General features: G+C 35.7%; 2 protein-coding genes across 3 annotated transcripts in view; both read left to right on the forward strand.

Moving 5' to 3' along the window:
* Positions 1-24,263, forward strand: part of LOC104893501 (beta-glucosidase 13) — a 66,363-nt gene extending 42,100 nt beyond the window's left edge. For both annotated transcript variants that reach the window (XM_010679604.4, XM_048637573.2), the window contains exons 8-11: positions 8,275-8,486; positions 9,718-9,855; positions 11,098-11,242; positions 23,887-24,263. In XM_010679604.4, coding sequence (XP_010677906.1) covers positions 8,275-8,486; positions 9,718-9,855; positions 11,098-11,242; positions 23,887-24,058 — 667 coding nt within the window. In that variant the 3' untranslated portion in view covers positions 24,059-24,263. The remainder of the gene's footprint in view (positions 1-8,274; positions 8,487-9,717; positions 9,856-11,097; positions 11,243-23,886) is intronic.
* A 339-nt stretch (positions 24,264-24,602) lies between these two features.
* On the forward strand, positions 24,603-27,699 carry LOC104893500 (uncharacterized). The gene is made up of 4 exons (XM_010679603.3): positions 24,603-24,809; positions 26,393-26,599; positions 26,675-27,030; positions 27,101-27,699. Exons 1-4 carry the CDS (start codon positions 24,785-24,787, stop codon positions 27,554-27,556), a joined length of 1,044 nt encoding a protein of 347 aa, XP_010677905.1. The 5' UTR covers positions 24,603-24,784; the 3' UTR covers positions 27,557-27,699.
* The last annotated feature ends 199 nt before the right edge of the window (positions 27,700-27,898 follow it).

Below are 27,898 nucleotides of genomic sequence, written 5' to 3' on the forward strand. Positions count from 1 at the left end.
ATTAAGCCTATTTTGCCTTGTCTGATTTCTAATACCCATGCTAGCTTCGTTCCGGGTCGGCAAATCTCTGATAACATTGTTATTGTTCAAGAAGTCATCCACACTATGCGACGGAAACAAGGGACTAAAGGGTTCATGGCTATTAAAATCGATTTTGAAAAGGCCTATGATAGGCTCAATTGGCAATTCATAAGGGACACTCTCCTTCAAATGAACATCCCAATTTTACTCATCGACATTATCATGGAATGCGTGACATCTGCTAAATTACAAGTTTTATGGAACGGTGAGCCGTCTCAATGTTTCACACCATCTCGAGGGGTCAGACAAGGGGATCCTTTATCCCCTTATCTCTTTGTAATGTGTATGGAGCGCCTTTTTCAAACTATCGAAGAAGCAATAATTGAGAAAAAATGGAAACCCATAAGAGCTAGCCGTGATGGCCCTCTACTTTCTAACTTGTTTTTTGCAGACGACATCATTCTTTTTGCGGAAGCATCGTTAGATCAAGCGCAAGTCATATATGATTGTTTGACGAGATTTTGCAATGCTTCAGGCCAAAAGGTGAGCCTGGAGAAAAGTCGAATCTATTTTTCGGCCAATGTGGATGATGAAACCAAGTCAGTTTTGTGCAACGCTCTCAATATGGAAGCTACTGCCGACCTTGGCATGTATCTTGGAATGCCTACTCTCACCAGTAGGGTCACCAAAGATACTTTCAAGCACTTATGTGAAAAAATTGATCGACGGCTTTCTGGATGGAAAACGAAGTATCTTTCTCTTGCGGGTAGATTAACATTAGCCAAAGCCACTTTGTCCACCATGGCTACTTATTCTATGCAGACGGCTAAAATTCCACGCACCATTTGTGACGAGATTGATAAAAAAAACGAGGAGATTTATATGGGGAGGAAATGAAGACAAGCGCACCACGCATATGATTTCTTGGGAAACGTTGCAGAAACCAAGTGAGCAAGGGGGAGTTGGATTGAGATCGGCGAGACAAGCAAATGCAGCTTTCATGACCTAGTTGGGCTGGAGAATGCTGGTTGAACCCAATGCCCTTTGGTCGAGAGTTCTGCGTCACAAATATTGTAAAGGCCGGTGTGATATCGATATGTTTGTCCCTAAACATGGAATGTCGAATATCTGGAGCGGCATAACAGAGAATGCTCGCGTGCTTTGTGAAGGGATGCGCATGGCTGTAGGTAATGGTCTAAATACTTTGTTCTGGGATCACAAATGGGTGTTAGAAAAACCCCTTAGCGCTGTGGTAACTCAACCAATTCCACCTGAGTTAAAAGGAGCAACAGTCAGGGACATGTGGGATCATGATTTTGGTTGGAAATGGGAAACCTTTGCTGCATTCTTGAACTCGGAGCATCTAAAAATGATTCAATCTTTTGAATTAAAAGAAGATACAGAGGTAGGGGACTGAGTCTACTGGCATGGTACTTCTCGAGGAAAGTTTTCCATTAAATTTGCAATCAGGTTGATGAAAAATGAGTCGGAATTTCCTCATGAAGAATGCTGGAATTTGGTCTGGGCTGCTCCTATTCAACAAAGGCAACGTGCATTTCTGTGGTTATCTTGTCATGACCGTTTGATGGACAATAACAATAGATTTAAACGAAAACTAACGGATGACCCCAAATGTTTTATTTGTGGCCACAACGCGGAGAACTCAATCCATGTGCTTCGAGAGTGTCCAGCCGCGACGATGGTGTGGAAAGAAATTGGAGGGCTAGCTTTTAAACCCGAGTTCGCACAAGGAGATATTAAGCAATGGATCTCCTACAATCTGGCTCAGGATGAACAAGGAGATTGGTGGCCAACTATGTTTGGCATCACTGTTTAGTGGCTATGGAGGTGGCGTAATAGCCGTGTGTTCGAACATAATCCTGACATTCCAGTGGACCCGGTGGCCTTTCTACAGGTTCGGTTTAATGAAACCAAAAGAGTTCTGCTATGTTTAGAGGATGATGAACCTCATGGCCCAACTTATAAAAAAGAGATTTTTTTAAATTGGGTTGCTCCACCAGAAGGGTGGTACGCGCTTAACACCGACGGAGCTGCAAAACGGTCTCCGGGACTGGCTGGGGGAGGTGCAATCATCAGGGATCACCTCGGCATCTACGTTTCAACCATTTCCGCTAACTTTGGCATTTGTTCAGCCTTCAAAGCGGAGATTATGGCTCTCCATCGAGGGTTACATATTGCACGCAACTTGCAAATTCGGAAACTCATGATCCAAATGGACAATCTAGCTTGCGTATAAATCTTCCAAGGAAATGAAGAGGTCAGTGGTGTATGCGCTCACTTAATTCAACAATGCAGGACCTTGCTAGCTAGCCCAGATTGGAAAACGTTCATCTCTCATGTGTACCGTGAAGGCAATCGCCCAGCAGACTGGCTTGCAAACCATGGAGTTTCCCAGAGTTGCAGCCTCCATCTTTATAATAACCCTCCCCCTTTGTTAAGTAGAATACTAGTTGAGGATATTCAAGGTGTGGCTTTCCCACGCTTGATTCCTCCGTAGATTGGTGTTTTAGTTGTTTAATTTGTTTGTCTTGTTTTCCTCTTTTTGGCTTCGCCTCATTTGAATCAAAAAAATATTCTGCTTTTGTGGAAGATTTTGACACTGTTTTTTGTTTTTTTGTTTTCCATGAGATGAGGGACTTATCCAAGAAGACACAATAACCTGTGAGAGAGCTTGCACTGAAAGCACAATTTCCCCAGTCTGAGTCATAGAAGGCCTGTAGCTTTACTTCAGATTGAGCTGAGTAAAATAATCCCATATTAATAGTGCCTGCTAAGTATTTTATGACATGTATGGCAGCTTGTAGATGAGGTTGTCTAGGTTGAGTCATGAATTGACTTAATTGTTGAACTAAGTAGGAGATGTCAGGCCTAGTCAGATTCAAGTAGAGGAGCTTCCCTATGATACTTCTGTAAAATTCAGGATCTTGAAGGAGCTCACCTTGATCAAGAGAGAGCTTTAACCCTTTAGGAAAAGGACATTTGTAAGGCTTACAAGTTTCAGTGCTAGTGCTTTTCAAAATATCAAGGATAAATTTCCTTTGGTTTAACATAATACCTTGTTCATTCCTGGCAACTTCTATGCCCAGGAAATACTTCTTGATCCCAAGGTCTTTGATAGTGAAGGCACTATCTAATGCAAGCTTGATTTGAGAAATTTCTGCAATATCATTTCCAGTGACAAGCAAGTCATCCACGTAAACAAGGATGATGACTTGTGTGCACTGAAGCTTCTTAGTAAAAAGAGAGTAGTCCTTCTTGGATTGTTCATATCCATGCTCAATGAGAAATTTAGTTAACTCAATGTTCCATTGTCTTGATGCTTGTTTTAAACCATAAAGACTTTTTTTTAATTTGCAAACTAAGTCCCCTGCAGCATGCTTGTAACCTTTAGGTGGCTTCATGTAAACTTCTTCATCTAGATATCCATGCAAGAAGGCATTGTTGATATCAAGATGATGAAGATGCCACTGTTGACTAGCTGCCAGGGCAATCAATGTTCTGAAAGATGTGAATTTTGCCACAGGTGAAAAGGTATGTTTGTAGTCCTTCCCTTCAACCTGTTTGTCTCCTCTGGCTACCAGTCTAGCTTTCAGCCTATCAATGCTTCCATCAGGCTGAAATTTTATCTTGTAGACCCATTTGCTGTCAATCACTCTTTTCCCTGTTGGCAAAGTTGTCATCTCCCATGTTTCATTGTTGTCAAGAGCATCAAGCTCTTCTTGCATAGCCTGTATCCATCCTTCATCCTTCACTGCTTCATTGTAGTGAAGAGGCTCTCTTACTCTTAACACATTGTTAAGAGAACATAAATATTCTTGACTAAAGATCCCACTTGTTTCCAGGTCCTTCAGGGTCTCCATGTAAACATTTGCATTTCCAATTGTATGTCCTTTGCCTGGGATTGTATATATGAAATCTCTGAATTTTGCTAGGATCTCACTTTCTCTTGTGGACTTTCTTGTGATAGGCTAATGTAGAGTTGTGATTTCCTCTGCAATAGGTTCAGTGAATTCAGGAATCTCCTCTTCATCTGCACCTGTCATGTCAATCTCATTTTCTTCTTGTCTGCTAACTTCATGAAGAATATGAGTTAGTTCATCATATTGCATATCATAATCATCATGTTCATTAGTGAGGCATCTTTCATTTTGAATGTTGTTACCTGAAACATTCCTTTTTAGCAGAAAAGGAAAGATGTTCTCTTTGAAGACAACATCTCTGCTAACAAATATTTTCGTAGTAGCCAAATCCATCACTTTATAACCTTTTTGACAGTAAGGAAATCCTAACATGATGCATCTGATTCCTCTAGGAGCAAACTTGTCACTAGGTTTTTGATTAGGGCTAGCATAACAAAGACAACCTATCATTCTAAGATGTTCATAGGTGGGTTCCTTCTTCATGAGTCTTTTGTAAGGAGTATCCCACTTAAGTACAGCTGTAGGCAATAAATTTATCAAATGTGTGGCTGCAAGAATGCATTCATCCCACAAATAGTTAGGCATACCTGCATGAAGCTTTAGAGCTCTGGCAGTTTCAATAAGAAACTATGTTTCCTTTCTACTCTTGCATTCTGTTGTGGTACTCCTGCCACACTTCTTTGATAAAAAATTCCTCTTTCAGCAAACATTATCTTACATTCATCCTGAAAAACTTCTGTACCATTGTCACTTCTCAAGGTTTTCACCCTGGTGTTGAAGTGATTTTCAACATGGTTTAGGAAACTTAATAAGGTTCCTTTCACCTGTTCCTTAGATAAAAGTTGAGTCCAAGTGACTCTACTGTGGTCATCCACAATTGTCAAAAAATAGCTAGCACCACTTAGTGCCTTAGTCCTGTAAGGACCCCACAGATCAACATGAATTAAATCAAAACAACTACTAGCAATGGATTTACTTAGAGAGAATGGCAACCTATGATGTTTAGAAATAGAACAGGTATCACAAAAGAAATCTTTCAAGTTTTCACACTTACAAAAATCCAAATGTTGCATTTTAGACAAAGAGACATGGCCTAGCCTAGCATGAATAATGTTCATGTTAGCTACACTATTACAACTCTTTGAAAAAACATCATTCTTCTCTGCCTCTTCCTTCTTCACAAGTTTATAGAGGTCCTGCTCTTTTGTTCCAAAGAAGATACCCTTCTCAATGGAAAGGCCCTGTAACACACAACCATTTTTATCAAAAAGAAGTTTAACATCACCTTCCTTTAACAACTTAGCAACTGAAAGCAAATTGTGGTGAAAATCTTCAATATAAAACACATTTTTCAAAGTAATCATGTTGTTCAGGGGTACATCACCAATTTCAATGACATATTTTGCACTTCCATCTGGAAGTACAACCTTTATTTTTCCTTTTAACTTCTTAATATTGGTTAATAAGTCTAAGTTACCTGTCATATGGTCACTAGCTCTAGAATCTGTTAGCCAGGTATGAGATTTTTTTAGAGATTTCTTAACTACAACATTAGAATTAGAAAGCTTACCTGCAAAATTAGCTTGAAAGCTTGTTCCTGCTTGCTTCTCATTCATAGCCTTGAGTACTTCTTGAACAATGTTGTTGACAAAGGTGTTGTCTAATTTGGTCACATTTGCTTCTTTTCCACTGCCATTCAAACTCAGAGGGTCATCTTCCATTTCATCTTCTGCACTTCTCATCACATTTCCAGCATGCTTGTAGTGTTCATATGGCTTCTTGTACCACTCAGGATATTCCACAATTTGGAAACATTCTTCCTTCAAATGTCCCTTCTTGCCACAATGTTCACAGATTCTTCCCATTTTCTCCATTTTGAACTTCTTGTAATAATCCTTCTTCTGAAAATGCTGCAGAGGTCCTAACCTTTTAGGTTGAAACCTTCTCCAGTGAGTTGTTTTTGTCTCTCAACTTGAAGCATCAAGTTGTAGGCTCTATTCATAGGTAATAGAGGATCACTGTTTATCAGATTTGTTTTCATCTGATCATATGCACTGTTTAGACCCATGACAAACTTGATTAACCTTTCTTGGGCTTGTAAGTCCATAACTTTCTTTGCTAACTCACATGTGCACTTCTTCATAGCCCCAAGCTACATTCAGGAATTCCTTCTAAATCCATTATCTGGTCCCAAATGTCCTTGAGTTTGCAATGGTATTCACTGATGCTCATGCATGTTGTTCTGCTGCAATTCCCAGAGCTCCTTTTTTAGTTGAAACAGTTGTGTAGCATTTGTTTGAGCATATCTCTCTAGGATTTCCTCCCATAGTTGCTTAGTTGAATCCATGTTAACCAAGCTTCCAGCAATGTCTGGTTTCATTGTGGCAAGAATCCAAGATCTGACCATATTGTCACGTCTTATCCATTTTTGAATCTCTTCAGAACCAGTAACTGGTTTGCTGTGTTTCCCTTCAAGAAAACCCAGTTTGTTCTTAGCTCCAAGAGCAATCTTAATGCTCTTACTCCAACTCATAAAATTACCTCCACCAAATACAATAATGCTTCCTAGAGAAGAAGAAGCATTGTCACTCACTGCTATAAAAAGAGGGTCCTTATAAGGATTGTTATTGTTTCCTTCATTTTTCGAACTTGCTGCATCTCCACCAGCCATGATAAAGAGATCTTGAGCCTTTACAACTTTAAGAAAAAACAGGAGCAATCAACCTTGCTCTGATACCATGAAAAGAAGCAAAGACTCAAGCTTTGATTTTAATGGAAAATATTTCCAGATTTCTATTTCATTCAATGTTGGAGCTTTACAATTTTCTGTAATGTCCTACTGCTACCTATACAAGAGATACCTATATATATATCCTGAAAACTAAAAGAAACCCTACCAAAAAGTAGGAGCTGAACAACAGGACAAATCAAAGAAAGATAAAATAACGGCTGCCAAGGTGAGTGGGATCAGCCAACCAAAAAGGCCTAGGTATAGAAAAAGAGATAACAGAAAATATCTTTACTAGCCTACATGAGAGTGTAGGATAAAGTAATATACACTTGTGTAAGAACTCTTAATAGTTCAATAGCGGTCTTGGCGTTGCCACATGAGTTACCAGGGTTGGGCATATCTGTGGTGGGAGACGAGGCTATGGTGGTGGTAGAGGAGGCAATAGTGGCATCGGGTGGGGATAAGTGTCATCCAAAAATTTAGATAGACCATAGCCAGAATGAATTGCTTCAAGTTGAAGTTTGAAAGAAAGGTAACTTGTAGAGTTTAGCTTGAGTATGGTGGTGAAGCCATGAGGAAAAGGAGAGTTAGTTGTTAAAAAGAATTGTGAGATTGAGGATGACCTGTCGTGGTACCAGGAAAGGTTGAAATATATTATTGAGTATTAACAGAGAAGATTACAACATATATCTCTATTATACAAGTGAAGGGGGAGGAAGATGGTGTCCTCTCATAAAAAGTCGAATATACCCTTAATGAAATTAAATTGTCATATAAATCTTTTCTTCTTCCTACTTGCCATATATATTGAACAAGTTAATAATGGAATTAAATCTGAAATTTCAATTAAATATTAAATTAAGGAGAATGATTTCCTCTTATTACCTACGTGTGAAAAAATTTTATTCAAAAATTAAGTTGATAATATAACTTAATTGACATGATTAGAAGAAAAAAATTAAAACTTGAATTTCATATTAATAATTATACTCATAATATTTTAAAACCTAAATGTTGATTATTTTTTCGATAATCTCTATTATATAAATAAAACTCCTTCCGACGATTGAACCTGATACATAAATTCTTGCACTTTATTTGAGCACAGACTTTCTTTTAATGTATATTTCTCTCTCGATAATATATTTGAATAATGATGAACAAGTAATTAATAAAACCAATGAAACGTTGATTTAAGAAAAATATAGTAAAAAGTTAAACATAATTATAAATGTATTTTTGAATCAAATTTTTTATAAAACTGTTGAATAACTAATTGAGAAAAACAAAAAACATTAATAGGACACGCACGCATAGCGTGTAAAAAATTGCTAGTATTATAGAAGAGAGCAACCTAGGTAAAGATAATAACAAGATTTACAAAAGATGATAAAGAAACTATATTCTCAGATGCAATTAGAGAATAAGTATCATATCTCTAGAAAATAAGCATGATTTGTCAGGTACAAGGATAAAATAATATTGAAGATAATTATCTATTCTTACCAGTTTTCCTTTAATTTTTCAGTAAAATCCTAATTAGCCCATTCTTTAATTTAATTTCCTATTTTGATCATATAGGTTTATGAATCCACTTGTGTATGGCGATTATCCGGAATGGATAAAAAAGAACATCAATGGACTCCCAGAATTCAACCAAGAGCAAAAGGAGCTCGTGAAAGGCGCCTATGACTTTATTGGTATAAATTACTACACTTCAAGATTTATGCAACACAATTTCTCTTATGATGGAATGACCGGTGAAATCACGATCACTTTCAAGACCCAAATCGGTATGTTGGACTAACATCTTTCATGTTTCATTGATACTTTTTTTTTGGCAATAAGTATTCATTAAATACTTTTTTTTTGGCAATAAGTATTCATTAATACTTTGGATCACAGCCAACTCAAACATGTTCATATCCCTTGTATAAATTGTATGATTAGATTCTTTAATTGAAAAAAAAATATAAGGTTGTTATATTCGACTTATCTAAATTGATTTGAATTTATCCGAACTTATTATATCTTATAAGTCATTTTAGACCGTATCTTAACTTATTTTAACTAATCAAAACTTATTTTTTTTCCTCATAAGACTAAAAATAAGATGAACAGAACATATCTTTTAATCATACTAATTTTGTTTGCTGAACCCGCCACAAATACATCCATTTTAAAATTGTTGTTCTTTCCTGGTCCAAGAAAAATCACAATAATTTTTTCTTAATCCTACATACTAATAGCATTTGCAAAAAAGTGGGCAGAGTGCCATTTGCAAAGCCATTCAAGTAATCCTTCATCTTGTCAAAGATTTCACGAGAAGTGTAGGTTCCTTCATTTTTGTCAACCAAACAACTTAACATACAATACTTCGTTCCTATGAAGTTTCAATTCCAATATATTTAATGTGTCAATAACCAGACAAACAATTTTATGCACCACAATCTTTGAGACCTTTATCGAATGTGGAAGTCACGGTGAACCATACAAACTCGTTTTTTTTTTTTAAAAAAAAAAAAAAAAACACAATGGAGTACAAAGCGATTATTTAACAGTGTAGATTAAACTTGGAACAAGTCACACTTTCTCAAATTTCTATTACATTGTGTTTAAGATAGATTTTTGTTGACCTTTAATATTTCGAATTAGAAATTCAATGTTTTTAAGAGGTTACATATCTAGAAATACACCATGAAATGAATATATCAATATACTAAAGAAAATTTCCCTTTGTTAATAGGAGAGATTATTTATTATTGAAGTGCTTTTAACTTTCAATCTTAAAGTAAGATTTATTTTCTCCTATCTTCATATGTTGAGACCTACTTAATCCATTTTTTATGAAGCTAAGGGGCCTAAAATATTATATACTTCCTCCGATTTGAAATAAATAAAACGGTTTTTTTTTTATGTAAGAACTTTTTGCAAAAACTATTTAATTTTATCTCAAAATTGACAAAGTATATCTTTGATAACTTGTACACTAAATTTATTTATGGTATCTGCAACTTACTCCAGAAAATGCCGAGAAGAAGAATCTTGGAAAACCAGCCGAAGGACGAAAGGATATTTACCATCATCCTGATGGACTTAAGCAATTGCTACGTTATATGCAGAATAAGTATGACAATCCTGAAATGTATGTAACTGAGAATGGTGAGTGCATCAATAATTATTTACGCCCCTTTTAATTTTCTTTTAATGGAAGAGTACATGGATAATTTAAAATACTACATTCCATTGAATTGAACCTTGGTCATCACCTGTGGACGGTGAACAAGGGTATCATCAGATCCCGAGGTTTTGTCATTTAAAGTTTAAACTACATACTATATTCTTCTAGATATAAGTCATTCTAGCTAGATAAGAAACTTTTTTTTTTTTTTTTAATATTGTATATAGTTTGACCAAAATTTAATTTAAAACATAAATATATACGTTTTGAAATTAACTTTAATTTTAGAATTAAGCAAGTTGCGTTTGTAAAAAAAAAAGTTACCTTCTTCTGTTCCAAATTTAATTTATTTCAGCAAATATTTCATAATCGTTTCTGTGAAATAAAATAAAAGGTTAACCGAAAAGTGAACGAAAATAGATAGATCCAATTTTAGAGCGAAAATATCAAGCTTAATGGGCTTGGCTCACTTGATGGGGGTTCCATCTCATGACCTTAAGGTAAGAGGTTTGGATCCTACTAAGTAAAGGGTACCTGAAAGAGGATTTTCCTTACCATCCTCCCTCTTTTCAAATGTTTGGGCCTCTGGGTCGGACCTTGCGCAAGGATAGCCCAAAGGCTCTTTCACTCTCATCTCAAGTTCTAAGATTGCAATAAAACGCTTGCACCATAATCCCAGGACAGTTGAGTGCAATTGAGTGCTTGAACCATAGGCCCCCGATCCTACCAAGTAAAAGGCACAAAGATGATTTCCCTTACGATTCCCCTCCTCCAAAGTGTTTGGGCCTTTTGGTCATGCCCTCTGGAAGGATAGCCCAAAGGCTCTTTCACTCTCATCTCAAGTTCTAAGACTGCAATTGACTGCTTGAACCATAGCCCCCGGGGACAATAGGACATCGGCTTACCTTAGAAATATATTAATGTTAATTATTATAAATTTGTTTTAATTAGTAAATATCAGTTTTCATTACTAATAAAAGTTTAATGAGCTCCAATCAGTAAATGACTAGGTCCAAATGAAAAAGAAAGGCAATTTTTCTAAAATTCTTTAATACAATAAGGTAATTTTAAATTCATATTTTGACAAAACTTAAAATGAACGAATTTTAACCATGTAAAAGATGGAAGATTATTTTATTGAGAAAGATGAATTTTATTCGTAATCCTCCTTTTATTTATTAAAGTTTTTGAATCGTTCATGGCTAACATGGGTCATATGACAGGTATTTCTTCACAACCTAGGATAACGGGTTCGTACAAGGATTTGTTAAAACACGGTAAAATCAAAGAACTACAAGATGAATTATATGATTACGATAGAATCAAGTATGCTGTTGGACATCTGATAGCTATTCATGATGCAATGAGGTAAATGATCTATTTGGCAAAAGTAGTTATTAGCTGTAGTAGTAGTTGTCATACATCAGCTGTTGTAGTAGTTGTTAGCTCTCGAATATTAGCTATTAGAGTTTGGTTGTGAAAGTTGGCTTTATGATAATTAATGTTTGGTTAAACTAGTTGTTAAATAGTTTAGGAAAATAACAAATATAAACTATAATCTATACATATATATTAAAAGGCGTGCGAAAGAAAGGCTATGTGCCACGTGGCACTCTCCTCGAATTTCTAACGCAAATGCTTTATGTCTATGTGTACTCCTCACTTTTAAAAGAATGTGTAAGTGCAAGGTATAGAACATGTGACCTTTGAAATGAAAATTAAGAGCTTAACTATCATTATACTATGACTTTGTTATCTAATGTTTCAGATAAAATATGATAAAGTCTTGTAATAATCATAGTTAACTAAATACACTTAAACAACTATATACATCTATAGCACACTTATTGTGTAACTGACAAAAGAATACTGATGTGATATTCTCTTACCACAATTTCTCTTAAGGTATTGTTTTCAAACTCAAACCATCATTCAATTTTTTTTACTTATCACATCGTGAAGTGAATTTTTCAAATTTTTAATTGAAAAAAAAATACAAAATGTAGCAAAATAAATTATGAGATTTAAAAATAATAACATATTTATTTATTGTAACTGACCGAGGTATCGCTCGAAAAAAAAAATAGTTAATCTTTAAAAACTACGCTAAGAGCGAATATTTATAGTTTTTCAATAGTAGTTCAAAGTACAAATACATAATGCTACTCGAAAAGCTAATACTTCTACCTTTTTCAATATACTAGTTCAAACACAAAAACTACTTCAAACACTACACCAAACATTAATTTTACAATTATGAGAGTTTTGACTTAGTCCAGCTCTAAAAGTTACTTTTAAACACTATTGGCGAATATACCAAAGGAAAAGAATCCAACAAGACTTTGCATAACTTCATAATAAATGTTAATTAATAGATTTAGTTTTGAAATTGAGCATTGATAAATTTAATCAACATACTCCTTCCAATTTCTTTTCTAAACCTACACACTATATATAATTTAATTTGTAATATTTATATATTTGACTTTGACCATCATTTATACTTTATGAGTAGGTTAATTATAGTCATGTGATCAGAATTCATAAATATGTCTCATTATTTCTTTCACAATATTAACTTTTTGATAATTTTATTTATCAGTAATTACAATTATAGATTGAAAATACATAAGGTATTAAGCAAAAGATAAAGAGAAACAAGAAAAATGTATCTCTCTAAGAAATATTGTGAAGTGTCTCAAATGATGAAATAAGACTAAATAGCTACTTATAGTAGCTTACATGAATAGCTAAGTAAGTTGCAACAGTAACTAACTAATTATTACAATACAATATGTTGCTTTATTATAACAGAATATAAAAATATGAAATATATTTCATATTCTTCCTTCAAGCTGGACATGTGTAGAATCCACAAGGCTAAGCTTTGATGCAAAATGTTGATGATGTGGCCCAAACAATGGCTTGCTTAACAAATCTGCTAATTGTTGGCTTTGAACATGATCTGATTGTAGAATACCAGATTCAACTTGCTCTCTCAGATAGTGACAATCACGCTTCAGATGCTTTATTTATTCTTTCGTGAAAACAGGATTACGTGCAATATGTTTAACAGGACTATTATTACAATATAAATAAATAGGAAGAGACACATTAACTTTATGATGCAACCTTCTAACCAAACCATTTCAGAAGGTGTGCTTGACATGCTCATATGTTCAGCCTTTGCTGATGACTTACCCACTATTATTTGTTTCTTAGTTTTCCATGAAATTAAGCGAGAACCCAAGAACACACAATATGCACTATAAGATCTACTACTGAAAAGACAAGTGCTCAAATAAGCATCACTATAGGCTGTAAACAAGTTTAAGGAAAGAGTTTGATGAAATCTGCTGTATTGAATGCGAATAAATGCAGAAGATTGGAGTAAGGGTAGGTAGCTCAAATGGCGGCTCCTCCTTGTATTTTGTGATGTTTTTGTTAAGCTATTACAAGCTGACCTATGCAGCCTTTTATACTAGGAAAAGAAATATTACAATACCAATCCCTAGGATGATTCTCACGTGATCCAAGGTGCCTAGGTGTCAACTAGTAAATAAACATGTGAGATGCACATGATGGACTAGATATTAGGTGTGTTATCATTTACACTCCCTCTCAAGATGAGAGTGTGATGCTGATTGCACTCCCATCTTGCCTAGAAGCTTGTTGTGTTGGTAGGTAGGCAGTGCCTTAGTCAGAACATCTGCTAATTGAGCTTTAGAAGGAACATAGGAAGGATGTATGATGCCTTGAGCAATCTTCTCTCTAATGAAGTGGCAATCCACTTCAATATGCTTTGTCCTTTCATGGTATACAGGATTAGCAGCTATAGACAATGCTGCTTGATTGTCACACTTGAGAGCAGCTGGATGCAAATTCCTTAGTCCCAGATCCTTAAACAAAGACATAAGCCAGGTGACTTCATAGGTAGTGAGGGCCATAGCCCTGTATTCAGCTTCAGCTGATGATCGAGCAACCACACTTTGCTTTTTGTTCTTCCAAGATATGGGAGAGGATCCTAGGAGTATACAATAGCCAGTAGTAGATCTCCTGGAGAAGGGACATGAAGCCCAATCTGAATCACAATAAGCTGTGAGCTTAGCTGCAGTATTACTAGCTAGTAGGATGCCTTGTTCAGGTGCTTGTTTAATATACCTCAAAACTCTTCTAGCTGCTTGCATGTGAATTGATGTAGGAGCTTGCATAAACTGACTAAGTAATTGAACTGAGAAACTTATATCAGGCCTGGAGAGAGTCAGGTAAATTAATTACCCCACCATCCTTCTGTAAGTCTCTGGATTAGGCAAAGGAGTACCCTTCTGAACATCCAACTTGATGTGAGTGTCAAGAGGGAGCTTGAGAGATTTCTGTTTGTCAATGCCATATTCCTTCAAGAGATCAAGAGCATACTTCCTTTGTGAGATGAAGATCCCTTGTGAAGAAATAGTAAATTCCATACCTAAGAAGTAACTTAGGTTGCCCAAATCCTTCATATGAAAATTAGTGCTAAGAAGACTTTTCAGCTTGTTTATAGCATCAAGGCTGTTGCCAGTAATAATTAGGTCATCTACATATATTAACACAGCTGTGAAGTTATCATTTTCTGCTTGAACAAACAAAGAATGATCTGCTTGTGACTGAACAAAACCAAATGTCAGCAAGGCACTAGACAGTTTAGCAAACCACTGTCTAGGGGCCTGTTTCAGCCCATAGAGAGCCTTTTAAAGTCTACACACTTGAAATTCTTTCCCCCTCTGCATTGCACAATCATCAGGTGGATGGTATCCTAGTGGTATGTGCATGAAAATTTCTTCCTTCAAGTCTCCATGAAGAAATGCATTTTGCACATCCATTTGACAAGTATGCCATTTATTCATGGCTGCAACAGCCAATAAGGCCCTTATAGTACTCATTTTTGCTACTGGAGCATATGTTTCTGTATACTCAACTCCCTTCTTCTGATTACAACCCTGAATAACCAACCTTGCCTTCTTTCTTTCTACACTGCCATCAGCTCTATACTTTGTTTTATACACCCATCTACACCCTATTGCTTTTCTTCCAGGTGGAAGCCTGGTTATCTCCCAGGTTTCATTTTTCTCAAGAGCTGCAAGCTCTTGTTTAATAGCTGATTCCCACTCAGATTGTGCAGCAGCTTCATAGTAGGTTTTTGGTTCTGTAGTCTCTACTACTTTTCTCACCATGTTTACAAAGTGCTCATTTACAGATGTTGGCACTATTGAGGTTACTGCTTCAACTTGTTCATTAGAAGCAATACTTCTTTGTGAGGTAGTAACAAAATCTTTAAGCCAGGTGGGTGTTTTTGAGACTCTTGTAGATTTTCTAGTAGGTGTAGGTGAGGGAACAGGTGGTTGTGTTTGTGTAGGCTCAGTGGAAAATGGTTGAGAGGTTGGTATCTGAGGTGTTTGGATGTGAGTCTGATTAGATGAAGTAGGTTCAGGTGATATGTAGTCATGAGAAACAGCTTCAACTTGTGTAGGTTCAGGTACATGTGTCACACTAGGATCAACATCACTACATACAAAGTTAGGTATATCAATGGGCACATGATTCATGAAGGTGTAGGTTTTAGATTTAAGGTGAGGGAAGATATGTTCATAGAATAGAACATCTCTTGAAACAAATTGTCTTTTTGTGAGAAGGGTTTCCATCTTATATCCCTTCTGGGTATCAGGATACCCCAAGAAGATGCAAGGAACAGCCTTGGTAGCAAATTTGTCTTTCTTTCTCTCAGGATTATATGCCATAGCAAAACACCCAAAGGCCTTTAAATGAGAGTAATCAGGTTCCTTGCCAAACATTACTTCATAAGGAGTTTTGTTTTTGAGGATAGGTGTTGGTAGTCTATTTATTATATGAGCTGCTGTAACCACACAATCTCCCCAATAGGCTAGAGATAAACCTGCCTCAAATCTCAAGGCCCTACTTATTTCAAGTAGGTGTCTATGCTTCCTTTCCACCACCCCATTCTGTTGTGGTCTATCAACACAACTTGTTTGATGGACTATGCCTTGATCTGTGAACCAAGCAACACATCCTTGGTCCTTGAATTCCAAGGCATTATCAGATCTGATTACCTTCACTTTCCTGTCAAATTGAGTTTTTACAAATACACAAAATTGTTTAATAGTGTTAAGAGAATCAGACTTGCTTTTGAGTAGATGTACCCAAGTTGCCCTTGTGTAATCATCTACTATAGTCAAGAAAAATCTAAATTTTTCTTTGTAAGCCACTCTATAAGGACCCCATATATCAATATGGATTAAATCAAAGGGTCCTGCCATGAGGTATTACTCAAGGGAAAAGGAGATTTTGTGAGTTTAGCCATAGGACAAGAAAGACATATTTCACCCTGATTAGTTGTAATACAATCTTTCAAGCAGGATATATGTTTGAGTTTGCTTGTGGGAGCATGTCCAAGCCTAACATGCCATAGAGAGTAGTCAAAAGACTTTGCATTGCAAACTTTAGGTTCATTACAAGCTTTGCTAATCAAAGTAGCATCACCAAAAACAGAATTCTCACTACAGTGAGTTACATTAATTTCACTACATTGGCTAGTGTTTGCCTTTGATTTCTTAAAAACAAAGAAAGGTTGTCTTGATTGAGATGTGTTTTGGCTGGAGCAAGGTCTTGTATCTTGTCTGGTGTTAGAAAGTGTTTGTTGGTGTTAGGTTGATTTTGAAGGTAGTAAAGTTCCCCAGTGGCATTCCCTATGTCTCTAATAACCTGTGTTGTGCAATCCTGCAGAACAAAATGATTTTTGTGAAAAATTACAAGACACTTATCATTTTCACACAACTTCTGCACAGACAAAAGGTTTTGTTTGAATTCAGGTACAAACAAAATTCTTTGAGCTCAATACCATTTTCAAGTAGGACATTTCCTACATGTGTTACATAAGCAACACCACCATTAGGTAGATTCACCTTAGGTTTCTGTATTAGTTTTCTCACATTATGAAGTTTCTCAAGCTTAGCTATCATGGTCTGATGCTCCAGAGTCAATTATCCATGTATCACTCAAATTTTTAACAAAATGACAATACACCATACCTGCAAAGTGATTCTCATTTCATCATCAGTGTCATCATTTCTCTGTTTGTTGCCAGTTACTAGAGCTAGGTCCAATTTCATCATCTCCTGAAGCTGTTGAGCAATTGCAGTTGCAAGCTCAGTGCTTCCATCACTCAGTTGAACATTATACCCACTTTTTTCTTGTAATTCTGGCCTCTAGTGTGAGCCTGACCTTCCCTTTGCCATATCCACTCTATTCTCTGTGTGTTGTCCATATTCTTGGTTCCTTGCTTATATTTGTTTGTTGTTAGCAGGAAAACCAATTTTGAACCAGCACTTAGCTCGTATGATTATTCTTCTTGCAAACATGCAATATGGCTTGTTGTCATTTTTGCTGTAAAGAGCATCCATCCACTTTCTTCTTTCTCCTTTCCTATCACTTCATTTTGTGACTCCTCTTGTTGAACCATGGACACAACTCCCTCTACAGTAGGTAAGGTGTGCATCAACAGGATATGGCTTCTTAGGGACCCATATGAAAGGTCTAGACCATTTAGAAACTGAAATAGTTTCTGTTCTTCCTTTTGTTGATTTATAGCTTCAACATAAGCTGTAACTTCAGTGTTCACACTTGTGATAGAGGGATAGTCTTCATTGACTCTATTTCTTCCCAGAAACCCTTAGTTCTGTATAATACTCAGACACGGGTCTTTCATTTTGTTTCACCTCAAGGTTTGTTTGTTTAGTCTATACTTCCTACTGCCATTACTCACATGATTTGTGCTTAAGATTTAACCAGATTTCTTTTGATGACTTCATATACATCACTGAACTTCTTATAGATTTTGTCATGTTATTAAGAAGCCAAGCTGTGACCATGCTGTTGCAAGCCTCCCATGCTTTTCTCAAGACAGAATCAGTGCTAGACTTTGTCAAAGCACCAGTGACAAAGCCCAACTTTCTCTTTGTTGCAAGAGAGATTTCCATGGATATTTTCCATGGTCTGTAGTCTGTAGCCCCTGTTAACAGACAATCTACCTTCAAGGTATTTGGACCATCTGAAGGGTGCAAATACAAAGGACTATTTGTCTCAATGGTAGTTTTTGATGTATCTTTTTCAGTCATGATGCAAGATGGCTAAATAAGGAAGTTTTCACAATCAATCTTCTACTGTTACCCAGAAAAGACTAAAGCAACTGAATAACAGAAGATAGAATTTTTCTGCACTATTAAAGAAACAAACTTTAACAGATTCCACTTACCTCTTTAAGCTCTGATACCATGTAAACAAGTTTAAGGAAAGAGTTTGATGAAATCTGCTGTATTAAATGCGAATAAATGCAGAAGATTGGAGTAAGGGTAGGTAGCTCAAATGGCGGCTCCTCCTTGTATTTTGTGATGTGTTTGTTAAGTATTACAAGCTGACCTATGCAGCCTTTTATACTAGGAAAAGAAATATTACAATACCAATCCCTAGGATGATTCTCACGTGATCCAAGGTGCCTAGGTGTCAACTAGTAAATAAACATGTGAGCTGCACATGATGGACTAGATATTAGGTGTGTTATCATTTACATAGGCTGATAATTTCAAATCACTATCAGAGTAGAATAAGCCAAGATTGGTTGTACTTTTGAGATATCTAATCACATACATTACAACTTGTAAATGTGGTTTTTTAGGACAACTCAAAAATTCACTAAGATACAACAATTTGCCAATGAGCTTCCAATAAGTAGACAATCCAAATCATTTAGGATGAGGTGAACCCATAAGCCTACAATTATCCAACTGAAAATCTTTTATTATATCAGTTATATGCTTCTTCTGGCTAAAAAGAGTACTAGACTTATTTCTAGTGATCTCAATACCGTACAGAGGAAATACTTTAATCCTCCAAGGTCTTTGATTATGAATGACTAATCAAGTGCAAGTTTAATAACATCTATTTGCACCTTACTAGTTCCAGCCAATACCATATCATATACATACACCAAAATCACAATGAATTCCCAATCAAGTTCTCTAGTACACATAGAGTAATCTTATTAGATTGAAGAAAACCCAAACTGAGAAGGAATTTACTCAATTCCTTATTCCACTGTTTAGAAGCTTGTCTTAATCAATGCAAAGATCTTTTTAATTTGCAAACTTCTTCAAGTTTAGCGTTCTCATACGCAAGTGGAGGATTCATGTAAACTTCTTCAAGTTTAGCCTTCTCATACGCAAGTGGAGGATTCATGTAAACTTCTTCATCCAAGTATCCATGAAGAAAAGCATAATAAATATCCAAATCTCGTAAAGGCCATTGTTTAGCTGTGGCAAGAGATATAGTCACCATGTCTGTAGCCAACTTAGAAACTAGAGAAAATGTATGAGTGAAATACACTCCAGCTACCTGTTGATATCCAGTTTTCACTAAATCAGGCTTGTACCTTTCCACACTGCCATCTAGGTTATATTTATCTTAAACACCCATTTATTTCTTTCCTTGAGGTAATGAAGTAATGTCCCAAATATCATTAATTTCAAGACCATGAATGTTTATTGACATTGCTTCTCTCCATTGAGAATAAATACTGGCTTGACCATAAGAATGTGGTTGAGGAATTGGAACATTAGCTTGAACAGAAAAAGATTAAGAATGAGAATCCTTTGAAGACAAAATAGGATAAATGTAATTATGTAGTTTAGAAACTCTTGTGGGATGTCTAGAAGAAAGAAGATTATTGTTGGAAATAATATGAACACTGTTATCACTAGCGAATGTCGAATCATGAGAATGAACATATGAGTTTTGAGTGATATCAGAAATATTATTAACAGAAAAATCAAAAAGATGAGACAAAGAAGAGCCAGATGGAGAAACAAAAGGAGAATCAGGTAGTGTTTGAGAATAAGTTGGTGGTATAATATCACAAGCAAAACAAGAGGAGTGTCATTATAAGAATCAAAAGATATAACAGAAGTTGGACCTTGAGAAGTGGAAGGCACAAATTAATAAGGGAACACATCTTCTTTGGATACCACATTATCCCTAGTTAGAAAACACTTATGTGTTTGTAAGTCATAAACCTTGTATACCTTTTTACCAAAAGGATATCCAATAAAGACACACTTCTTAGTGGTGGGACTGAATTTATCTTAGCTTCTATCCATACTAGTTATATATGCACACGATGCGTGTGCCAACAACCTTATGTAGCTAAATATAAGAATGGATATGTTTTTTTTATCTAAAATTATTTTGATAGTGATGTAAAATTTTGAGTTTCTTTTGTAGATATTATGTTTTTAAATTGAAGTTGACTAATGATTTCATAGTTCCGTACCAACGACTTTAATACAATTTTTTAACGGTTATAAATGTTAATAAACCATGTTGTTTGAACTTTGTAAATAAGAAGTATTATGTTGTCACGATATATCGTTAACTTTTTTTTGATGGAAGATTCTAATTAATTTCGTGAATTGATTATGTCAATCAATTTTGTCAAGTTATTAATGGTGATTGCATATTCCATTTTTGATTTAATCATATGGCAAGTTGCATTGATTCTCATTTTTTAATTTTTAATAAAAATAAAATATTATTTTAAATTATTATAGGGTATTCTAGTCATTTCAAAAGGGGACATCACACCTCCTCCCTTGACTTATATAATAGAGATTATCATCAGCATATCAAATATTACCAAATACTCTCAAAGCATTATAATGTGGGATAGTACCAAACAAAACTTGAAATGGACTTTTCGAGTCTAAGATGGGTTTAGGCATTTGATTTATAAGGTAGGTGGCTGTAAGCAAACACTCCCCACAAAAGTTGGTACGCATATTAGCATGAAATTTCAAAGTTCTTGCTACTTCTAAAAGATGTCTATGTTTTCTCTCCACTCGACCATTTTGTTATGGTATCTCAACTTTTTGCTTGTTTGATGAACACCTTTACTTAGAAGTAAAGAAAGACACGTAGTCTGAATTATCTCTGTACCATAATCTAACATGATGGTTTTTGTTGGTATTGTTAAAACTGAGTTTTAGCTTGAGAAAAAAAATGAAGCAATAGTTTTGTGAACTTGCATTCTATTGTGAAGCAAGAAGGTCCAGATGCACCTGCTAGGCTACTATGGCCATCTAATATAGCGAGAAAGTAAGAAGCAGCTAACAGAGTTTTGGTTTTATATGGCCCCCACAAATCAATATAACAACAAATTTTAGCTTTGCTAGTGCTCTTAGGAAATGGAAACTTATGATGTTTTACCATGAAACATACTTCACATAAATGTTCAAAAAGATGATCACAAGAACAATATTGAAGAAGATGAAATAGCAGCTAATATAGAAGATTAAGGAAGATTAGAAGATAATGATGAAGCAATTAAGGCAGTGTGTAGAGTTAGAGTAGGAAACTGAGTTTAGGGAAGCAACAACATAAGAAAAAATAAACCACCAATATTCTTTCTAACTACAAGAACATTTTCATGTAAAGGTAGTGAATAAAACATAGATTCCTTAAATATCACTTGAAAACCAGAATCATTTAACAATTTCCCAACACTCAGTAAGTTATGTTTAAATTGTGGAACAAGCAAAACATTTTTAAACACATGATCATATGTTAAATATCTCCAATCTCATAGTTGCATGAACCATCAATTAGTTCAATCTCAATGATCTTTTCTTATTTTTTTTTATGAATCAACAAATCGGAATCATAAGTTATATGATATGTTGCCCCTGAATCGGTAATGGAAACAATACTAAGGGATTGTTCGAGATTTATACCTGCACAATGAGAATAAGTAGAGTCAATGTTATTGGAAGATTCTTCAATAACCTGCATATTCTTCATAGCTTTCATCACTTCTTGCATAATAGACTGCATCATGTCATGATCTCCACGAAAAAAATTTCGACCCCAATGGTGTGAAGGTCGAGTAGGAACATCATTATAATCCAAACGATAATCATCAATATAATCTGAAACATCAGTAGATACATGTGCATCCATTCTAGAAGAAGAACAAGTCTTCTTTCCTCTTATTAGCAGTAAACCACTAAGGATACCTGATCAATTTAAAACACTAATCCATTGCGTCACCTACACCTTAGCAGAATTCACATTTCTTATCAAATACTTCCTCCGTTTCTTTTTAAGTGACACATTTGCATAATGTTTACTATTCACAGTTTAAACTTTAATTAGCTTTGGTGATTTACATTTTAGGAAAAACATAGTCATGTGGGATCTTGTTAGATTCGTCTGAATGTGAATTTTTTTAATATAATTTTATAATTTTTACTTATTAATAATTGAAGATATTAATGGTTAAAATAATGCATTGGCAAACGTGAAAACAAGAAATGTGTCACTTAAAAAGAAACGGAGGAAGTATATCTTTTCTCCCCTTTCTACCCTGAATTCTTTGTTCCACAAGAGCACTTACTTCATAAGTAGCGACATAATTGAAAACACTTACTTCCTTTTGTTGTTCAACTTGTTGATCTAAAAAGAATGTTCAATTCACATATGGCAATGACTCTATAGACAAAATATTGTTATAGCATTGTCAAATCCACTATTTAACCCTAGAAGAAATTGCATTAATAGTTCTTCAGTCTCAAAGTCATCTAACCTCTTGAGAAACTAACAATTACATTTGGACATTATGCCACAAGTACAAGAAGGAAGACTACAGAAATTTTTTAACTCATCCCAAAACGTCTTCATCTTCCCATAGTAATTCATAATCGACATATTTTCTTGTCTCAAATTATCCAATTCTCTCTTTATTTGGTAAATCTGAAGTCCATTTGATTGTCTAAATCTATCACAAATTTCATTCCACAATTGTTCATAATTCTCAATAAACGTTAAGTTCTCTCCAATATATCTCATTCATAGAATTAAACAATCAACGAATTATCATATAATCACATCTCATCCAACTACTAAATTCCTTATCAGTTTAATTAAGTTTCTTAATAGATCCATCGATCTATGAAACCTAATTTGTTCTTTATAATCAAAAAAGTTTCACATTATGTTTCCAACAAAGAAAATTGTAAGCATTTAGATTCACAACAACTAATTTTCCTACTGTTTGATCTGAAATAGAAATGAAGAAAAAGTCATTATAAGCTGAACTTCATTGTGAAGATTTCCAGAAATTGAAATCTCAGTATTTGGAGATTCATCGTTTTCCATATTTATAGAAAATGAATTACCAGAAGTTGATGAATAATTGAAGAAATTTGAATTCAATTGAACCCAATTATTAAACGAGCTTAAGAATTTGAGAAGAAATTAAGGTAAGAGGAGCAAACTTGCTCTAATACCATGAAAATACTTGAGGTATTAAGCAGAAGATACAGAGAAATGAGAGAAATTTTATTTCTCCAGGAAATATTGTAAAGTTTCTTAAATGATGAAAGAAGATTAAATAGCTACTAATAGTAGCTTACAAGAATAACTAAGCAAGTTAGTTACAACAATAACTAACTAATTATTACAACAACAATCTGTTGCTTTATTATAATATAAAGTAATTGCAAATATATTTCATATGGTTAAAATTATGTGTCGACAAGGGTGTAAGTCAAAGTTTAAAGATCAAGAAGACACAAATGGAGTATAACAACGTATATCAATTATACTTTTTTTTGTTTTTCATATTTTAGCCCGTGTGTAGGTTTCAAAAAAACTATTATCATTTGTTTGTTGCCAATTTATGTAACTAAAAGAGAGGGTCACTTTTTTCATATATATATATATATATATATATATATTTATTATATATATATATTTATATATAATTATATATATATATATAATATTATATATTATATATATATATATATATACGCACATACATATATTTTGATGTCACTATTTCTTCCGTATATAATTTTTATTTGTTTTAATTCATCTAGTAAAATTGAACTTCTTCGGTGTATTGAAAACAGTGAGGGAGCCAACGTTAAAGGCTATGTGGTTTGGTCATTGCTGGACAACATGGAAGTGGGAAGTGGTTATGATGTTCGCTTTGGTCTCAATTACGTTGATTATTTTGACAACTGCAAGAGGTATCCTAAGCTATCCGCTAAATGGTTCTCTAGATTTCTTAAAGCTTCATGAGATACCTTTGTATGATTATGTAAAAGGAGTCCCCAAAATATAGTATTGTTGAATTGCACAATATAAGTATGAAAAAGTGTTGGTTAAGAAGGGGTTCAGTTTAAGAATTTTATTATGAATTTACTATATATTCGTATAATTTTATTTATATTTCTTATCTGTTTATACATAATGGATATTACTAATTCATAAAGTATTTTGTATCTGTTCATGCTTATTTCAGTTTGATTTATAAACTTTATATATAGGTTTATAAATACTATTTCTTTTACGAGTTATGTATAATTGTTCTCAACTTATGCACATTATTTTCATCAGTTTATGCATATTTTTCATTACCATGTCTTTAACTCTTTATTATATTATTTCAAGTATATAAAAAATCCGAATATTTTTGTTAGTCCATGCTCTAGGGTTTTAGTCTGGCGATATCCAGATGCTCGTATTGTAGTCCCTTTTTAGGGGTTTTCCATTAAAATTTCACGATGGTAATCAATAATTGTCTCTTAATTCTCTGTTTTTGGAATTCGGTATGATGGCTATAGAACTGATCAATGATTGGGAGAAGTTAAAACTCACGGAGGACGAGGAAATTGCGATAGGCAATAACTTGGGCGATCAAGAAGAAAATGACATTGAATTAAAAATCTTGTTGAGTTCAGTGGCTAAATTACTCACGAGCAAGCCATTCAATGTGGAAGCAATGCAAAAGACAATCCAACCTATATGGCGAATTTCCGAGAAGATCTCGGTGAGGACTGTTGACACAAATCTTTTGTGTTTCAATTCTATAATTGTTTATGCCAATTTCGTACTAAATACTTAAAAGGTTAAGGTGCCAACAACTAGATCAATATAAACATAGCAATCAACATTATCAAAAGCAAAAATGACGTTAAAGGAATAGAGCAATAAAAGAACAAAGAATTGTTGACGCGGAAAACCCAATGAAAGGGAAAAACCGCGGGTGACACTCCTGATCACCAATCCACTAGTATGCCGTTGGCGTCAATGTTACAATATCAGCTGATTACAATAGCAATGAGACTTAGAGTATTAGAGAGGAAGAAGGTGCGTGTAATTCTAGAGTGAGAATAAGAGAGATGATAGATGAAAAACTAGGTTTACATATGATTACAAAGTATATATATATCTCTAAGGGAATATTCTTCAGCTGCCTTTTGAGTTGTTCCGAAATATATCGGGCCACGTCAGCACAATCCCAGGTATCTCTCAACTGCCAAAATGACGCTGCTCAACGTTACTTGACCTGCTCACCCCACTCATTCGCTCAACTTGCCACGCCAGTTGCAAATTCAAAATAATATTAAGCCCGCCTAAAACCACGAAAAATGAGGGCCCAACAATTGCCCCTGATTGACGCGTGTCAGAAAACCACTTTTGTGAAAAATCGTCAATCACCACATTGGGACAATCGCCCACTTTCTCCATCCAGACACGTTTCCCTATTTAAGAACCCCCCATCATCAAGTTTGTCCTTTCATCTCTTCATCCTTTACTCCCTCATTTCTCTCTCTTCTCAAGAAAACTCCATATCCTCCATAAACGGCTAGTTTCTCCGGCGCTTCTTCAACTCCTTGACAAATCAAGAACCAGGTAATTATTACTCTTTAAATTCTTCATATTTCTTTTATGGCGCCCAAGGAAAATCTCCCTAAGATTAGGAAATCAAAAAGAACCTCCAAAATGGTAGAAAATTCAGATGAAGTAGTCATAGTTGAAGCAGGCGTCATCGGAGGAAAAAGCATTGCTATTGAATTTACTGAGGAAGATGTAATCACCTTAATAGAAAGATTCCGCCTACCTAAATCAGCCGTAACTAGAATTCCTGACGGAGAGCAACGTCCTGATGATTGCCCCGTCAGTTGGGTAGTTTTATACGAATACCCCTTCAAAATTGGATACAAATTTCCTTTCAATCCCCTCATGACTCAACTCCTAACCACCATGCAAGTTAGTCCCGGCGAAATTATGCCGCTTGTCTGGCGTGTGGTTCATGTAATTGACAAATTAGCCCAAGATGCAAACATAGAATTCACCCTAGAGGACCTCTTGTACATGTATGAAATTAAGAGGGTAGAAGTTTCTAGATACACTTTTTTCCTAAAACCTGGGAAACAGTCTTTAGTGGAAAATTCCGGGGCTAACGACAGAGAATGAAAGAAAAGATACTTCTTTATAAACAAGGTTTCTTTGGGAAAAAAGCTTTGACTACTTACATGACGGGTGGAACTCCGAAGGTACTTGGCTTCTTTTTATACGCTTTTTCTTGTGTATGCTGTTGACGCCGCCTAATTTCCTTTGTGATTGCAGAAATACTACCCTTGCCTATTGAAGAGTCGACCCTCAGCAAAGCCAAAATCAACCAACTTCTCAAGAAATATTCGCCCAAAGAAAGGACGTTTCGCAACAAATTTGAGCTGACGCTATCGGACGATGACGTCTTGCCCCAATCCACAGAAGAACACACCGCCAATACCAACGAGCCTACCAACGACACAAGTCAGTCCATGGCATCAGGTAACGTGCCTTTCCGCGCTGTTGTTGTAACCTTTTTTCGTTTTCTCGAAATTGACACCACCTAATGTCCTCCAGAAAATACCATGTCTACAAGATCCAAGACACCGACCGTCGGTCTTTCTGAAGCAGAGATGCTAGAACGTGCTAGGAAAAGAAAACTGGACGCAAGTGGTTTAACTGTGACGCCGTCCTCCATGGGTGCTCCCAAGGTTGCTAAGACGACACCTCCAACGAACGCCCCGAAGCCAACCAAGACGCCACTAGCAGAGGGTGAAACCTTTACCATCAGCCTCCCCAAAAACTTCTGCGAGATCACTGCTCTGACCATCTTTCCGTCGGCAGAGAAGCTAGCGTTCCCTGCCCCTCAGCGGCGCCTAGCTAGCTTGCCTCTGATTACGGTGGCAAATGAAGGGCTGGCCCTGCAATTACATGTAAGACGTTGGACACATGTTATGTTATTCAGTTTTAACATGTACCTTATGACGCCAACTGCTTATGTAGGCCACCCAAAATTCCTTGGCCCTGCGTTCCGCAACTATCACACTAGAGAAGGAGTGCAAGACACTCCGAGATAAGCTGGATAGGTCCTCATCAGCACTGACCGCAGCAGAGAAGAAGGTGACGGAGCTGAGTGCCGAACTGGCGAAGGAGATAAACCAGAACGCCAGTCATGTAGCTAGCATGACGTCACCGAAGGAGGAGACAGACGCCATGATAGCTGGTCTCCGTGAGGAGTTGATGGATGCTGCCAGCCGATACACCTGGAAGACCAAGGCTAGGCTGATGAAACAATTTATGGATGGGCAGACGTCTAAGTGGACTCCTGAAGCGGACGTCAGGCAATTTCTGGAGGTGTTTGGGACACCAGAAGATCTAGTCCCTGAAGGCGAGAATAGTGCTGACGTCACGGCAACTGCCGATTCTGGCGTAAACACAGAAACCGATGGCGTCGCCTGACTTCTCCTGGTTCCTGCAAGGTGCTGCGTCACCTGTAATGATTAGTTAGTGCTTGTAATAGATGTTTTTGGGGTGCTGTGTCACCAAAACTTTAGTACTTTTAATGTGTTTTGTTGCAAAACTTTTTTCTCTATCTGGGTGTATTTTTATGACGATGATGTGTTGTGTTTAACATTTGCATTCAACTACATATTGTTGTATGTCAATACTATGTTGTGTTCACATTTTCGTGCTTTGCTCCATTGTATTCGTCTGTCATGAATGGTGTTTATGTTTGACTTGTGGACACAGATATGCATGTATGTATGGCGTTGTAAGGTACCTTTGTAATGTGGACCAAGA

Source organism: Beta vulgaris, chromosome 5 (assembly GCF_026745355.1).
Source record: "Beta vulgaris subsp. vulgaris cultivar EL10 chromosome 5, EL10.2, whole genome shotgun sequence".
NCBI lineage: Eukaryota > Viridiplantae > Streptophyta > Magnoliopsida > Caryophyllales > Amaranthaceae > Beta > Beta vulgaris.